Genomic DNA, 18,441 nt, shown 5'->3' on the forward strand with positions numbered 1-18,441 from the left:
ATATTAAATTGCTTTCTTGGGGGTGGAGGAAGGGAAGAGAGAAAGGGGGGAAAATGTAAAATGCAAAACCTTGCCAAAAAAGTGATTGTTGAAAACTACCAATGCATGCAGTTGGAAAAATAAATTAAACTAAAAAAAAGATCTTATAGAACTGTTAACTGATATTCTGAGTCTGACTCCAGAGAGATCATCAAAAGAATACTGCTGAGCCAATGATCTACGATGCCAGTGGCACCATGGAACTCTACATGCTTAAACTCCAGGCAGAATTCTCATGGAAAAGGCTGGGAGAATGAGGTAGGTTTCTCCTGATTTAATTTCCATGATATTCACAATATCCTTCCTGGCTTACTTTAAACCTGGCTCAATATAACTGGCCATTCATAATCTGGAATTAATATCAAAATATCAAAACAATAATTAATATCAAAATAAGAAAATTTCTATAATAATAGCAGAGATCAGTATAAACATAATATTAAATCCTTGTTTTATAGGCTAAAACTGAAGCACAGCTGAATTACCATAGTAAGATGCAAGTATTTAAATTTGAGCCATTTTGACCCACAATTCTCTAAATTCTTAACAGTTATCTAAATCAAGTATTTGGTTTTGGTTTCTGTTACTAGTTACATATTTCTGTGTTTATTAAGATCCTTTAATTTCTCAATGTTATGGGGATATTTAGGCAAATGATAAAGATTTGTAACACAAAGATAAGATTCTTTATCATAATAGTCTTCATTCTGTTTTAAGGAAAGGAATATCAGCAAAGCTAGTAATATCAGAAGAAGGATGGCCTGTTGTCTATTTTGAAAGTATCTTAAAGAAAGCCATTTTTTAAAAGTTTTTGAAAGACAATGGGGTTAAGTGGTTTGCCCAAGACCAAACAGCTAGGTAATTATTAAATGTCTGGGGCCAGATTTGAACTCAGGTACTACTGACTCCAGGACCGGCGCTCTATCCACTGCACCACCTAGCCGCACTGAGAGCCATTTTTAACTAGGGTTTTTTGTTCATTTTAAACATGACTAAAGGCTTAAAATGTTTTATTGTAAATAACTTAGTTGATATTTACCATCCCTGAACCTTTTGTTATAACTAAAGTTAATTTGGCAATTTTTAGGGAATTCATTATTAAATTAGAGTCCATATTCTTATAAAAGTATACTATTTTTAATTTCTTAGTGGAATCTCAACCTCCAAATGAGGAACTAAATAATGCCAAGTTAAAAAAAAACCGAATCTATCTGAATATTCTTATATAATGTCAGCAAGACAATTGATCAATCACAATTATAAGTTCCCTGATCTAAAAGATTGCAAATTTCATTTTCTGATAATAGAAACATTGTTATTCACAAGGAAAATTTTGCATTAAGGTGTTCTTTTATTTTATTTTATTTTTTTAGTTTTTTTTTTTGCAAGGCAAATGGGGTTAAGTGGCTTGCTCAAGGCCAAACAGCTAGGTAATTATTAAATGTCTGAGGCTGGATTTGAACTTAGGTCCTCCTGACTCCAGGGCTGGTGCTCTACCCACTGTTCCTCTCAGTTGCCCCTAAAATTGTATTCTTTAGGCTGGAATCTATTAAACTCCAAGATAGTCCAGGATGGCTACCCCCCCCCACATAGGAACTTCTCTGAATCCCCTGGATTCCACATATGCTCTTATTTAAATCACTTCCCTCACCAGAAAGGAATCTAGTGAGGCAGGGATATCTTTATGAATCCTGTCAGTCTGAAGCAGTTACTCCTTGAGAGGGGAAAAGATGAGGTCACTAAACTTCAGAGAAGTTACTAGCCCCTTACATGGATTCAGTAAATCTTGCCCCCCACCAAGCACAAGACAAACCCCCATCAATAAGACAATAAATACCTGCCCTATGCGAAAGGATTAGATAGTTGAATTATTGCTCCTAACCTATATGCCCCTAAATTACCTTATCTTTGCTTTCTGAGCTACCACCCCTCATCTGCATGTCCGTGATTAACTTTAAGCTCACCCTCTTCTTAAAGAGACTGCTCTTGGGGAGAGTGATCCCCAAAATAAAAAAGCATCTTTCACTTGGATAAAGTCTAGGTCTGAATTCTTTGAAAGATGACCTTGTAGGGCAGCTAGGTGGCGTAGTGGATAGAGCACCGGCTCTGGAGTCAGGAGTACCTGAGTTCAAATCCGGCCTCAGACACTTAATAATTACCTAGCTGTGTGACCTTGGGCAAGCCACTTAACCCCACTGCCTTGAAAAACTAAAAAAAGCTAAAAAAAAAAGATGACTTTTTGTCCTAAACCTCAACATTTTTCTTGAACCTCAACAATAACTTTACTTGGTGATGTAAGAGAGGCAACTATATATCACTTAGGTGTCTGGTATACACTGAAATGAATCTATGCTATATGTAATGTGATTACTGTTGCATAATGAATCATATACCTGCACACTAAACACAAGTATTTGGGGCATATTTAGGGGTTGCCATTTTATTACTAGGGTTGGAGGAAGGAATGAAATTAGAGTTCTGAAAGGTGCAAAGGCAATGCTCTTGAGATTTCCCAATCATCAATAGAGTAAAACAAGGATGTTTCCTTGCTCCCATACTTTTTAGTATATTTTCAGCCATCATGCCTTTCAAGCCAAATGCCTTCAACTGAGGATGGACATGACCTCAAGGACAGCTACTGCACCGATGGCAAATTCTTCAACTTGAAAAGGCTACAAACAAGCCAAGATCAAAATGGAGGGAATGTTGGTGCATGATCTTCTTTTTTGCAGAATATTGTACACTCAATGTAGTCTCTGAAGCTGAGATGTAACAAAGTATGGATATCAATTCTCTGTGCTTGTGCTCATTTTATTCTAACAATCAACACCAAGAAAACACAGGTGCTCCCATCAGCCATCACACACTATCTATATATGAAATCATCGCTTACAGCAAATTAAGAAGTTTTGAGTCCTGTGAACAAGTTTACTGACCTTGGCAGTGTCCTTTCCAGGAAGGTACACATTGACAATGAGGTTGATATTTGCATTGCCAGAGCTAGCTCAGTTTTGGGGAGGCTCCGAAAGAAAGTGCAGGAAAGAAGAGGTATTAGATTGACTTCCAAACTGAAGGTCTATAGAGCAGTTGTGCTGACCTCACTGCTGTAAGCCTGTGAAACCTGGACAGTCTACCAGTGCCATGTCAGGAAACTAAATCACTTCCATTTAAATTGTCTTAGGAAGAGTCTGAAGATCACCTGGCAGGAGAAGAGCCCAGACACTGATGTCCTTTCCTGAGCTAAACGACCTATTCCAACATTACTACAGAGAGTGCAACTATAATGGACTCTTCATGTTGTTAGAATGCCAGACGTATACTTGCCAAAAAGACTATTTTATGAAGAACTCACACAGGGCAAGCACTCACAAGGAGGCCAGAAGAAGCAATATCAAGATACCCCAAAGACCTCATTGAAGAACTTTAGAACTGACTGTATGGCACAGGAGACACTGGCACTGGACAATACACTTTTATAAGAATATGGACTCTAATATAATAATGAATTCCTTAAAAGTTGTCAGATTAACTTGGTTGAAACAAAAGGTTCAGTGATGGTAAATATCAAGTTATTTACAATAAAACATTTTAAGCCTTTAGTCATGTTTAAAATGAACAAATACCCCTAGTTAAAAATGGCTCTCTTTAAGACATTTTCCAAATAGACAACAGGCCATCCTTCTGCTATAACTAGCTTTGCTGATATTCCCTTCCTTAAAACAGAACCAGGACTATTATATAAAGAATCTTATTCTTGTTACAAATCTTTATCATTTATCTAAATACTCCCCATAATATTGAGAAATTAAAGAATCTTAATAAAGCAGGAATATGTAACTGAGTAACAGAAACCAAAACTAAACTTGATTTAGATAGCTGTTAAGAATTTAGAGAATTGTGGGTCAAAATGGCTCAAATTTTAATACTTGAATCTTACTATAGTAATTCAGATGTGCTTCAGTTTTAGCCTAGTATGGTGTGCCCTCATCAGTTGAGAGAGCTGCACTCTATGACAAGGGCAGAATTGAAGCAGCTCCAAGGAAACATGATATCAGTAAGTTTAGAGAAAACCCCAGGTGTTCACATGGACTATTTGTGCTCAACCTGTCGCAGAGTATTCCGAGCTCGTATTAGTCTGATCAGCCACAGTAGGACACACTGTAATTTGTCTCAAACGTAAGTGAAGTCATTTTGACCTTCTCTGATAATGAAGGACAAGAACAAACCATGTGGGATAGGATCTAGAAGCCAGAGAGGTAGTGGCATCAGCATTGGACAAAATTAGCCAAGAAAGCACCAGAGTTCCTGAGATAAACTAGACTAGGTTCAGGATAACTATGAGGCTACATTGAGAGATGGAGGCAGTCAGCAAAAGTCAGTCAATATGCTAAAAACAGGAGATGTGAGAATTAATCCCACATAGAAGAAGGTGAGCAGAAAGAGTTCAGACCTCAAAGAGAAGGAGGGCAACTGATATAGTGGATCTGACCCAGGACTTACAAAGGAGCACATAAAGTGGGGATATGATTAACTGTTGCAAATATTTTTTTTTGTCTGTAACTGCTCCCTTGCCAATTTGACTTAAAAAGTTATTTTTCTATTCTTTATGTACTTTTTAATAAATCTCCTGTGTATTTAAATGATTTTGTTATTCTAGAGGTTGGATAAGGATGTAAAACATAGAGCCAGATTATTACCTGGTTCCCAGGGTTTCAGAGGCAAAATAAACAATTGAATTATTCCTTAAAAGCCTCTAAGATATATAGGCCATACATCTCACAGCCTGGAAAAATGCAAACACATTCTTAACAACAAAACAAATTGTTGAAGAGAAAGAATCAGAAGGATCTGGTGATGGGATTGGTTATTAAAAAAACAAGGGAAAACAAGAGACAAAAATGATTACAAACCTTGAGCTCAGGATGAGTTTAGTGGTTGGGAAACAATGGAAAAGTATGGAATGAATGATTCATTGCTGATTGAGGAATTCTATTGTTGACAAATTAAACTTTAGCCCTAACAGAACATTCCAAATGAAAATGTTATGTAGGGGTGGCTAGGTGGCACAGTGAATAGAGCACCAGTCTTGGAATCAGGAGTACCTGGGCTCAAATCTGACCTCAGACACTTAATAATTACCTAGCCATGTGGCCTTGGGCAAGCCACTTAAACCCATTGCCTTGAAAAAGAAAATCAAAAAAAAAAAGAAAAAAGAAAGAAAATGTTATGTAAGCAGCTAAAAATACTGTGCTGGAGGAGAGTGGGAGAAAAGGATATAAAAAGTATATGTAGGCCTCAAGAACAGTCAATTTTTAATTTTATATAAATTTTCTACTTTATGTATTATCACAGCAAAATTTTAATCCTTATTTATTTATATTACCCCTAACACTTTACTGAAATACTTCCCTCTATCATCAATTGGTATGTATCCAAAAGAGTCAAACTAACATTAAAATCTTTAAAATCTGCTTAGCAATTTTAGTATACATAAAAATCTTCAATCTTTCCCTAATTACAGTCCCCTTCCCTGATGCCTACAAATATATATCTACATTTCCTTGAAATCCCTAACAACTTTGACAATTTTATGTGTTAGAAACCATCTTGGAAACACGGAACATCTTCCAAAAGTTTGGAAATATAATAATTCTTAATTGATAAAATATTGTTAGAGCATTTATCATGTATTTTCATACAAATTACATTAGTACTGTTTTTCTAAAATTGTGAACAGTAATCTTGTTTAAAGACATAGTATGTTCTACTAGCTTAACGTCTCCTAATGGATTTGCTCAGTTACTGTTTCCTCAGGTAGGAAGTCACATTGTCAAGTTTACAAGACCTCAAAGCTCCAACACTAAGGCCAGTCATTTTTTAAATTGCTGACATTTAACGATTTTCATTGAAAGTCAATATAAGTTTTGGGCTTAATTCTTGCTTTGAGAAAGAAAAATAAATTAGAACCTCTTAGAAGTAAATGGCTTTGAGTATAAATGTACTACCAGACAGTTCACTGCCATGGGGCAGGGCGGGGAAGGGAAGAGAGGGTGGTAGAACAAAGTGGAACTCATAAATTTGCAAGTGGTTGAAAAATTACCATTGCATGTAAATGGCCAAATTTCAATAAAAAAAAGTAAACTGTTTTCAGAACTTCAGTATTAGTCTTGGCAGGATGTATAATTAGTCAGAATTGTTTGTTTTTAAAACATGGGCTTTCATCACTCATTGGTTTTGCACATTTTCCCCCTGCTTCCTCTCCTAGCATCATAGTCTTTTCAATATTCATTTTCTACCTGGACCTTGGATTTTCCCTTTCCATACCGTCTACACTCTTGGAAACCATCATTTTATTCTATTAGGATGATTTGATCACCTAGGGAAGTTTAGTTAATGTCTTGCATAGCATTTTCAGCACCTGCTCTGGAAAAATAATGAGCAAAACAAAATTTTCTTCACTTTTTCTAAGTCCACTATGATTTTCTTTATGTCACCACTTTTGTCATTGTTCATAGACATGTTGCATAAAAGGAAGGGTTTCCAACATACAGCTTTTCTTCATTAACTTTTTTTTTATTTTTCTTGCCATTTCATAAAAAGAACTGGTCAGCTCTTGGGTTTGTATTCCAAAGAGATCATGAAAAATCCTACATGGACAAAAATATTCATTGCAGCTCTTTTTGTAAGTGGCAAAAAATTGGGAGTTTGAAGGGATGTGATGGAACATTATTGTTCTAGAAGAAATTCTGAGAGACTGGATTTCAGAAAAGCCTAAAAAGTTTGCATGAATTGATGTTGAGTGAAACAAGAAGAACCAGATGGATATTATACATACTAACAACAACATGGGGTGATGATCAACCATGATGGGTTTGTTCATTTCAACAGTAAATAGAGAATTTCAAAAGAACTGTGATGGAAAAATACCATCCATATCCTACATGAACTGATGCAAAGCAAAGTGGGAAGAACTGGGAGATAAATTGTACACAGTAAAAGCAATGTTGCAATGATCATCAACTGTTAAAGACTTGTCTACTCTGATCAACACAATGATCCAAGACAATTTCAAAAAACTCAAGATGAAAAAAACACTATCCAATTCCAGAGAGAGAACTGATGAACTATGAATAGAAACTTAAGTGTAATATTCTCACTTTATTTTTCTTTTTTCCTAAAAAATATGGCTAATACAGAAATGTTTTACATATTTTCACATCCATAAATAATATCATATTGTTTGCTTTTCATTCACTGGGGAGGAGTAGAAGGGAGAGAGAGAGAGAATCTGGAACTCAAAATTTTAAAAGAATACTAAAAATAAAAAAGAAAAATATAACAAGAAAATTTTATTCAGCAATTCTCTTAGTATTAGCTCGGAACTAAACAAGAAAATGGACTGGAATGTATCCAGGAAATAGCACAATGCTTCCAGGATCTCCTGGAAACAAAAATAAAACCTCATTTTCTAACACAAATAATTTGGTGCATATGGAATATCACAATCTCCAGAGTCAAAACTGCAAGTCATCTAAGTGACATGTACCTAAAAGAAGAGAGACATGTACTTAAAGAAGAGAGAAATAGTAGGTATGAATAGATCAGGTACTTAATTTGTCTCTAAATGATGTAAAGAAATAGAGAGGAGGACTCCCAGTCCATTAGGAGGATTCCTTGTAGGTAATGTACGGCAGGACAAAGACATGAATTGCATAAGATTAAAAAGCATGAATACATTTTGATCTGCACTGTTGGAGAAAGTGTCTATGTTGATAGATATAGATCTATCAGAGTATTAATGAAGTAACAACTGGGCTAATTGGAAAAGGAGAGATAAGAGGTAAAGTAATCAACATTATTTCTTTAAGTTTCCATTTTAAAAATAAGAATGAGTATTAAAAATACTGTATATGTGTGTATGGGCATATAAATATATATGTGTATATTACACAATTGCAAATATAGTGATCCTGGCTTTATATGTTTTTCTTCACTTAATATTTCTGCTAGAATTATGAAGATAAGTTCATTTAAAATATGAATTAATAGCAGATAAGAAATCCTCTGCAATTTTAGACTACATTAAAAAAAGTCATAGCAACTAGAATGAACATTCTTCCCTGATCAGACGGTATCTGGAATGTTACATTCAATTCTAGGCACAAAATTTTAAGACACCGCACAAATTCCTCCAGAAGAGAAATAGCCAGAATGGTCCATATCAACATATGAGAATGCCAAGGAAAAAAAAATATTTAGCCTGGAATAAACTTTGGGAGGTCAGGTACGAGGAAAAGGAAACACTATCTCATGTAAAAGAAGACTTCTGCTTTTGTCCCCCAAAAAGCTGACTGTAAGTTACAAAGATGCAAGGTTAGGGTTGATAGAATCACAATTTTCCAAAAAGTAGAAAACCAGGTTATCTGGGGAGGTAGTGATTTCTACCACAGTAAAGGTCTTCAAGTAAAAGTGGGATAGGGGTGGCTAGGTGGCGCAGTGGATAAAGCACCGGCCCTGAAGTCAGGAGTACCTGGGTTCAAATCCAGTCTCAGACACTTTAATAATTACCTAGCTGTGTGGCCTTGGGCAAGCCACTTAACCCCATTTGCCTTGCAAAAACCTAAAAATAAAATATAGGTGGGATGATCCCTTGTCAATTATGTTTTAGAAAGAATTCTTATTCAGGTATGAATTGGACTGGTAAGCCCTTCCAACTCTTAAGATTCTATGATTCTTCTTTTAGGACAAAATATAAACCTACTAGAGGAACTATAGTTCCAACCTGCCTTTCAGGCTTTATTTCATACTACTTCCCTTTATATAGTCTAGCCAAACTATTACTAGCTGTTTTTCAAATTCAACATTACTAAGAATTTGCAGTGTTTGTTCCTCATATTGGGATGCACTGCTTCCTCATCTCCGCCTTTCAGAATTCTTTTTCTTCCATCATGACACAGATTAGAAGCTATAACAAACATATAGTCTTGCATAAGCCCCCCATGGAAAGTGTTCCCTCTTCAAATTATCCTACTTTGAATAGAATTTTCCATTAATTCTATCACATTCCCTCTTGTGAATGTTATCCCTCTACCACTTCAAAGCAGAAAATTAAATTCCTCATGGACAAGGACTATTGTTTTTCATCTGTGACTCTACTATCTTGCATGTCACAGAATATTTAAAATTTTTTTCATTCTGAGCCTTTTAACCAAAAGTGAACATTTAAAAAAATTTTTTTTATTTATGGCAATGGGATTAAATGACTTGCCCAAGGTCACATCACTAGGCAATTACATGTCTAAGGCTGGATTTGAACTCAGGTTTTCCTGACTTCAGGGCCGGTGCTCTATCCACTGTACTACCTAGCTGCCCCAAAAGTAAACATTCATCTACAAATATAAAAAAAAAAAACGTTGGATATGAAATCATGAATCTCTATGTCAATTTTCTTTCTTTTTTTTAAAGGCATGTAATAAAATTCAACACATTACTTTAAAAACATTAATGCAGGTTTGTGCTTCCTTCTGGTCTCTTTTTTACATATTAAAAAAAGATTTCAATTACCCTTTTGTTCTTGGCATCCCTGTTCTTAGTTCTTTTCTCACCAAACCCCCCCCCATTCAAAAAGAAAACCTTAAAAACAAATAAGCTTGAGTCAAGCAAAACAAAGTGACTAAGTAACTATGCCTAAAAATGTCTGATTCTTTCTCCATCTTGAGTCCATCACCTGTCAGTCAAAAACTGGGAAATATAGTTTCTAAGTCCACTAGAGATGTAGTTGATCACTGCTTTAATGGAAAGTATTTAAAGCTTTTATCCTTATATAAATTGTTCTTCTGCTCTTTACTCACTTGTCTATGCTTCAGTTTATACAAGTATTCCCAGGATTTTCTGAAATAGTTTTGCCCTCAAGTTGTTGACTATTGTTGACTATTGCCTCTGCAATATTATAATCTCTCTAAAACCTCATCCTATTTTCCAGTTGAGTTTGATTTATCTTTATAATTATTAATTCTATGTATAAATGCGTGGTATGGTGTGGTGTACATGTTCAATCCTCTTCTGTCTTTTCATTTCAGAGCTGATACTCAACACATCTTTTTTTTTCAGAAAGGTTTGAAAGGCCTCTATTCCATTAATTTATTTATTTTTCCTATGTAGAATTAAACTTAGGTTGGCAGGGTAAGTTATTTTTGGATATAAGGCTATATAGCTTTGCCTTTCAGAATATCATAATTCCCAAATTTCTTCTTATTCATAGTAAAAATGGCCAGATCTTGTGGGATCCTGATGGCTTTGTACTTGAATAGATTTCTTTTCTTGGGGTTTGAAGTATTTTTCTCCATCCTAGCAGCTCTGAATTTTGACCAAGACACTCTAGCAACTTCTCCTTTTGGAATTTCTTTCAGGAAGAGCCTTTCTATTTCAATTTTAGTAGAGTCTCTATTTTTACACTGCTCGCTAGTCCTAAAAATCAAGGTAGCTTTAATTTATTATTTTGTAGAATATAGTGTACAGATTTTTTGAAATCATAGGTTTTCAGGGAGTTTGATGATTCTTAATTTAACTCTGCTTTTTCCATTTTCATAGTTAGCTGATTTTGGTAGCATATATCTTATATTACGGTTTATTTTTCAAACATTTGATTTTTTCCTACTGTTTCTCATCTTGTAAAACAACTATCTATAAAGTACTTATTTTGTACCAGAAAAAAATACAGGAAAAAGTGAAACAGTCCCTGCCCTCAAGAAGCTTATATACTAATGGAAAAGATTTAAATCAGAACACATAATTACAGAGGAAAGAAACCTTAGAGAAGATGGTATTAGCTACTGGAGAGATCAGGAAAGGCCTTCTGAGGAGGTGCTTTAGGTGAGTCTTAAAAGAAATGGGGGGAGGGGGTGGATTCAAGATGGCAGGGTGAGGACAGGATTTCCTAGCTGTCTTCCAAAATATTGCATAAACCTTAAAATTATGATTCTATCTAAATTTTCGAGGGACAGAACCCACAGAAAGATCTAGTGAGGCAATTATCCAGCCCAAGGTAACCTGGAAGTTCATGGGAAGACTCTGTTCCACAGGGTTGGAGGGGACAAGAGCACAGCAGGGTCACCAGATGGAAGCAAAGGAGCTCTCGTCTTCTGGGAAGAGCCAATGGGGCGCCTGAGTCCCTGGGAGCAATGGCTCATGGCAGCAGAAGCAGTTTTCTGATCTGCCAGCCCATGGAACACCAAACACAACTTGGAAGATCAATGGGGAAACCTCTGCCACAGTGAGCACAGAGCCCAGGCCAGCACAGCCCTCAGTGCAGCCCAGATTCCAGGAAAAGGAAGCAGGCCCACAGCAAGGAGCCACCCAGCAGCTGCTTTCAGAGTGCTCAGCCCACGGGAGGTAAGAAGTGGGGGAAGATTGTCGAAGTCTCTCATCTGTCCCTGGGGCAGGACTCTAGGGCTTGGTCCATATTGAGACCCTGGTCACAATCTGGGCCACCATACTACCATAGCTGAGCAGGGACCTTCCTCACAGTTCCAGGGCAGAGGGGAGTGCTTGTGGCCGTCCACAGACCAGAGCAAAAGCAGGAGAGCAGAGCCTCTCATAAGACCCTGAAGGAATTGAGGTCTTTCTGGGGTATCCCAATAGCACTCAAAAGCTCATGAAGCACCCCAGAACCAAGGTACAGGCTTGGGAAATGAGTAAACAGAAAAAAGGAACTTGATCATAGATAATTACTTTGGTCCCATGGAGGATCAAAACACATACTCAGAAGATGAGAAAGTCCAAGCTTCTGCTTCTAAAGACTCCAAGAAATAAAGGAGTTGGGCTCAGGCCTTGAAAGAGCTCAAAAAAGATTTTTAAAAAATCAAGTAAGGGAGCTAGAGGAAAAATTGCGAAGAGAAATGAGAGAGAGATGCAGGAAAAACCTGAAAACCAAGTCAGAAGCTCAGTCAAGGAGATCCAAAAAAATGCTGAAGAAAATAACATGTTAAAAACCAGTTTAGGTTGAATGGAAAAAGCAATCCAAAAAGTTAATGAGAATGCCTTAAAAAGCAGAAGGGGCCATATGGAGAAGGAGACAAGGAAGCTCTCTGAAGAAAACAAATCCTTCAAATATAAAACAGAGCTAAAGGAAGCTGATGAGTTTGTGAGAAATCAAGACACAATAATTCAACACCAAAAAGAATGAAAAACTAGAAGAAAATGTAAAATATCTCATTGAAAAACAACTGACTTGGAAAACAGATTCAGGAAAGACAATTTTAAAAATTGTTAGGCTACCTGAAAGTCATGATCAGGAAAAGAGCCTTGACTTCATTTTTAAAGAATTTCTACAGGAAAACTGCCCTGATATCCTAGAAGCAGAGAGTAAAATAGAAATTGAGAGAATCCACTGATCTCCTACTGAAAAATATTCAAAAATATTAAAAAAATAACCCCTAGGAGTAGTATAGCCAAATTCCAAAACTCCTAAGTCAAAGAGAAAATATTACAAGCAGCCAAAATGAAACAATTCAAGTATTGTGGAACTGCAGGCAGGATCACACAGGACTTAGCAGCATGTACATTAAGGGTTTGTAGGCTTGGAATATGATATTCTGGAAGGCAAAAGAGCTTGGAATGAAACCAAGAATCAACTAACCAGCAAAACTGAACATACTCTTCCAGGGGAAAAGATAGACTTTCAATAAAACAGTAATTTCAAATGTTCCTGTTGAAATGACCAGAGCTGAACTGCCTTCCTCCATTAAAGCAGTTATTGACTAAATGTCACAAAATTTCCAGGTAATAAATATGTTTTTTAAATTTTATTTTAATAAATGTTTCTTGAATTTGTTTTATGAACTCAGAACCAAAAAAACTATGAAAAATAACACTATTTTAAAAAGCTTGTTATTATATCTGTAAAATGGAGATATTAACACATTTCCCAGAGCTGCTGAGAGGATCAAATGATATCACTGTAAGACACCTAGCACAGTGCCAGGCACAAAGTAAAAACTATATAAATGTTGTTACTATAATTATATGAGTTTGGATACATGTACAATCAATTCATGCTTCTCAAAATATAACCATAATATGCTGACATCACCTGGTTACTTTATAAGGTGACTCTATTGATATCTTTCAAGAAAGATTATTAGATCATAGATTTAGAGCTGGAAACAAAGTTAAAGGTCATCTAGTCCAAACTTCCTAATTTTTACAGATAAAGACAGTGAAGTCCATGAGAGGAGAAACGACTTATCCAAGGTTACATAGGCAATGAATGGCTGTATAAATATATTGTTTATATATTTAAAAATAAATACAATGAATAATATATGCTATATATGGATGTGTATAACCAATACACACACACACACACACATATATATATACATATATGTGTGTGTGTGTGTGTGTGTGTGTGTGTATATATATATATATATATATATATATATATACACACACACACATAGTCTTTAAAATTTTTAATTACTACATAATTTTTTTTTTTGCAAGGCAGTGGGGTTATGTGGCTTGCCCAAGGTCACACAGCTAGGTAATTATCAAGTGTCTGAGGCCAGATTTGTCAGGTACTCCTGACTCCAGGTGCTCCATCCACTGTACCACCTAGCCACTCCATAATCACTATATAATTTACTATAATCATTTAGTAAGTTTTCTAAATACATATATTTATATAACATATATGACACTTATATATTCATACTATGATATTTACATACAAACATGTAATATATAAATGTAGAATACATTTATATTACTAAATTATTATAGCACACATCAATTTGTAACATACAGATGTCAAAGTGCTGTCACGGAGAATAATGTTCAAAGGCATTTGTAAATTGCTTTTCTCACAATAATACTGTAGCACAATTGGTGCAGTTATTATTAGTTATATTCTACTTATTAAGAAATTGAGGCACATGAAGTTTGTTAAGGTTAAGATTAGCAGTTTTAAGTGAGAAAGTAAGGATTTGAACCCAGGTATTCTGAGGCCAACTTTTTCTACTATACCATAATAGACCTTTGCAACTCTAAGATAATATTTGGCTTACCTTCAGTTGCTTAAGAGAGTAGATTAGAGGAATAAAGGGATTGGGGAGAAAATAAAATAACAGTTAGGAAACATGAGCCATGACCAAGGAAAAAGGAGATGTAAAAAGAGAAAAGAAAAAAAAAATAAAGAGGAATAAAGAAAAAAGGAGGAAAAAACAAATGAAAAACTGGAAGAAATAAGTAAAAGTTTACATTAAAAACCATTCCAACAGGATTTTATTCTATTTCCTTTTGTTTCTTTTTAAAGTTTTATCTCACTTCCTACATGGGGGGTGAGTAAGGTACAAATGTAAGTAGCTAAGTTATTAAGGAACAAAAGTTATTTTGCCTATAGTAATACAGTATTTATAAAACATTTCATATGGTTTTATTTAGTTCTTAACTAAATGTAATTTAGTTGTAATTAGATTGTAAATACAATAAAAATGTAATTATTCTTTATCTTTGTGAATCTGTATTCCACTATTTTGTGTAGTATGCATGTAGAATTCTATGTAGAAAAACAATGTCTGGGTAAATTTGCTCGGGCAAGTCATTTAATTCTTTGTCCCTTAGTTCCCTAACTTGAAAATAATATTCCTTTTGATTCTGAATTCTCCAACAAATATGATACTAAAATCTTAGAATTAATATTATGATGAATTTCTTATCTAAAATGTTAGAAAAATGAAGTGTCAAGTTTAAATAACTAATCTTTTCAGGTAATTGATGAGCTTTTTTAAATCATTTTTTTGGGGGGAGGTTTCTGCAAGGCAGTTAGGTCTGAGGCCAAATTTGAACTTAGGTCTTCCTGATTCCAGGGCCAGTGCTCTATCCACTACACCACCTCTAACTGCCCCCTTTTTTGACAGTTTTTAGCAGATGTTATGGCCTTGTGTTTCTTTAATTTCTTGTACACACTGTCTAAACTTTCCCCCACACTAAAGCCAGTTATTACTAATTTTTCCTGCCCCAAATACAAAGGCATAATTTCAATGTATTAAGATTTTTCTTTACATAACCTGTTTCCTTATATACAAAATAAATTCCCAATTCCTTCTATCTTTCTTTCCTTTGCACTCTTCAACATCTCACCTTTTCTCTCTCTCTCTCTCTCTCTCTCTCTCTCTCTCTCTCTCTCTCTCTCTCTCTAAACTTTACCTCTTTTGAAGTACACCTGGAACCCAAGCCACAGGGACAAGTCAGTCATTACATCTTTTATAAATGAGAGTGATGTTAGATGAGTAATCATTCTTTTTCTACTCTAGATCTAACTATTCAGGATTAGCCACAATGAGCATTTTTCTAGATTGAATACTAAAGATGAGGTCACAATCTTTTCTACACCACATTGTGATATTTTTACTAAGAAATACAAGGTGCAATTTGAGATCTGGAGATTTTAATAATTACTCGAATCCTTGAATGAAAACTGGTTATATAGTACCTGAAAAGTCAGACAATTAAAGCCCAAAGGAAAAATTTAAAGGAAATTAGAAGCAGAAAGTCTTAGCTGACTTCATGTACAAAAATAATTATCATATGGAAAATAAAAAGCAACAGTTCTTTATCTCCAAAACAAAATTAAATGGATTTAAAGTACAATGTGTGGGATTCAACAAAAAATTTCTTGAAATGAATACTGTCAAATGGGAATTAGTTTACCCAGAAAGTTAAGAAATCTTCTTCCAAGGAAGTCTAATAACAACAACAAAAAAATTCCAAACAGTAGTTTAAAATGCCCTTATAGTAGGAAGTGGATCTAAGGGTAAGACTTTTATAATTCTAGAATACTCCAACAATTTGTAAATCTGCTTTGATACAAATAAGAAATTGTTACAAGCAGGAAACCAAAAAATGATAAAAATGTAAATAAGGATATCTGTATTACATATCTCACATAGCTGTGAGGATCAAATGATATATATACATATCTGGATGGATATATATATGTATATATACACATACACACATAAATATAAATCACATAAAGGTCTCTGTAACTATAAAAACACTATAAAAATGTTTGATGGTGATGGAGGTGATGTTATTCAGTCATTTCAGTTGGGCCCAACTCCTTATGATGCCATTTGGGATTTTTTCTTTCTTTTTTTTAAAGATTTTTCAAGGCAATGGGGTTAAGTGGCTTGCCCAAGGCCACACAACTAGGTAATTATTAAGTGTCTGAGGTTGGATTTGAACCCAGGTACTCCTGACTCCAAGGCTGGTGCTCTATTCACTACACCACCTAGCTGCCCCAATTTGGGATTTTCTTGGCAGAGTTACTGGAGTGATATCATTTTCTTTGTCAGTTCCTTTTACAGATTAAGAAACTGAGACAAATAAGGTTAAGTCTCCTACCAAGTGTCACACAGCTAATGTCTGAGACCAGATTTAAATTTAGGTCTTCCTAACTCCAGGCCCAGTCCTCTATCCTCTATGCCACCTAGCTACAAATTTTAGGTGGTATTATTATTAAATACTAACATTAGGTGGTATTATTATTTAAATACAAATATTAGATAGTATTATTATTAAAATTTTTAACACTACTATAAAGAACGTTATAGTTATAGTTTGACTGAAAGCTACTTAGAGACTGTATCTTAACTAATTTCTCTCTCTTAGCACAATGATCTGCAAACAATAAGTCAATGGATGCTAGAAGAGATTTTAAGAATCAGTTAATTTAACTTTCCATTGCATTAATGAGGTCAAGAAAGGGAAACAACTTATTCAAGGCTATTTAAGTTTTAAACTGGCAAAACTATGGATGCAAATTCAGGTTCTTTTAATTCCAAAAACTATTTCCTAAAAACTATTTCCACTAAACTAAACTTATTTTATCATCACAATCCTGTAGGATAAACAGATAGTACAAGTACTACTATTCCCTTTTATGGATAAGAAAACTGAAGCTCAATAAACTTAAACGACCACACAGATGTTTGTTATGTAGAGGAGTTATAATTTGAACATAGATTTTCCAGGTCAACTTACACTGTGCTGACTTACAAAATCTTAAGGCAAACAATTATTATACTACAGTAAAATCTCATTTAACAAACTAATTAGAATAAATTTCTTTATCAAATTGGTGAAAAATGGGTTAAAAAATTCCAATAGTTTTTTTTTGTTTCTACAAGGCAATGGTGGGGGAAGGGATGGTTAAGTGATTTGCCCAAGGTAACACAGCTAGGTAATTATTAAGTGTCTGAGGCAGGATTTAAACTCAGGTCCTCTTGACTCCAAGTCATTGCTCTATCCACCGTGCCTCCATGCTGCCCTTCTCTAATGGATTTTTGAAGCAACTTTAAAAACTTAAAATCTTTAAAATAACCAATTAATTTAATTCTGAAGTCTGAATTAATCTATATCTACAAAAAAAAAGTTCTACCAAGGAAATAATTTTAATACCCCGGATTTACCTTTTTTTTCTCCAGTGAAGGGCACAAAGTCTTCTCTGTCTTTATGTTCCAATGCTTCCTTCTCCAAGTATGAAAGCAGATGTTCTCTGTCAAAAGGTCCTGTGGCACTCTTAGAAGTTTGATTTTTTTGCCGGAAGCCTGCAGGTAGAAGTGCATTCTACCCCAAACAAAAAATTACATGGCAATTTACATTTCAACCACATATAAATCAAACTACTTTATGTGAAAACAGCTTTCATTATAAACAAATACTATGTTAGGTCAATGATTTATAAATTTAAATGAATATATCTCTTAAATTGAAACAAGGTATGAAAGCAATACCACAGTAGCAACATTAAGTGTTGATCTATGAGAATAAATTTTAAAGTTCTTCAACTAAAACTACAAAAAAAGTTCAGCTAGACAGAATTCATTTTATTAGTCATTAATTCATTTTTTCACAAAACATGCTTTAGTGACTTATTTTAATTTCATATCTTTTTGACAATAAACAAAATGAATTTTCCTGATATCTAAAATAACTTTGAAAAATACTTTAAATAATTCAAGGTTCTATTATTTCCCCAATTCAGCTATTTCTACATTTAAATGCATAACAAGTACTTCACACTTCAGTTGAGTCTTCAAGAGCATTAATAGTTGTAAAAGTTGACTACTCTGCAGTTGATGTGATAATGAACCTCTAACAAACTTGGCTAGCCTGGTCCTTGGATAACAGACATATTCCAAATCCAAAACAGATATCTTTACAATTTTGTAGAAGCTTCCAGAATTTGAATTTTCAATGAGAGACTTGACAATTCACCAATCCATGATGAAGTACTGGAGGAAGATTATATACTATTTATATTTTTTAACACACACAAAAGGAATGCCATAGTTTATGCAAAATTCCTGCCAGGAAGAGCTCTGTTTTTATGGCAAT

The 18,441-nt window shown here is 34.7% G+C and overlaps 1 protein-coding gene across 2 annotated transcripts in view; it reads right to left on the bottom strand.

The window, feature by feature from the left end:
- The window catches only part of TMOD3 (tropomodulin 3), a 95,243-nt gene that overhangs the window by 37,568 nt on the left and 39,234 nt on the right, over positions 1–18,441 (bottom strand). For both annotated transcript variants that reach the window (XM_074234672.1, XM_074234673.1), the window contains exon 3: positions 17,514–17,670. In XM_074234672.1, coding sequence (XP_074090773.1) covers positions 17,514–17,670 — 157 coding nt within the window. The remainder of the gene's footprint in view (positions 1–17,513; positions 17,671–18,441) is intronic.

The sequence above is a fragment of the Macrotis lagotis genome, chromosome 4 (genome assembly GCF_037893015.1).
Source record: "Macrotis lagotis isolate mMagLag1 chromosome 4, bilby.v1.9.chrom.fasta, whole genome shotgun sequence".
Taxonomy (NCBI): Eukaryota; Metazoa; Chordata; class Mammalia; order Peramelemorphia; family Peramelidae; genus Macrotis; species Macrotis lagotis.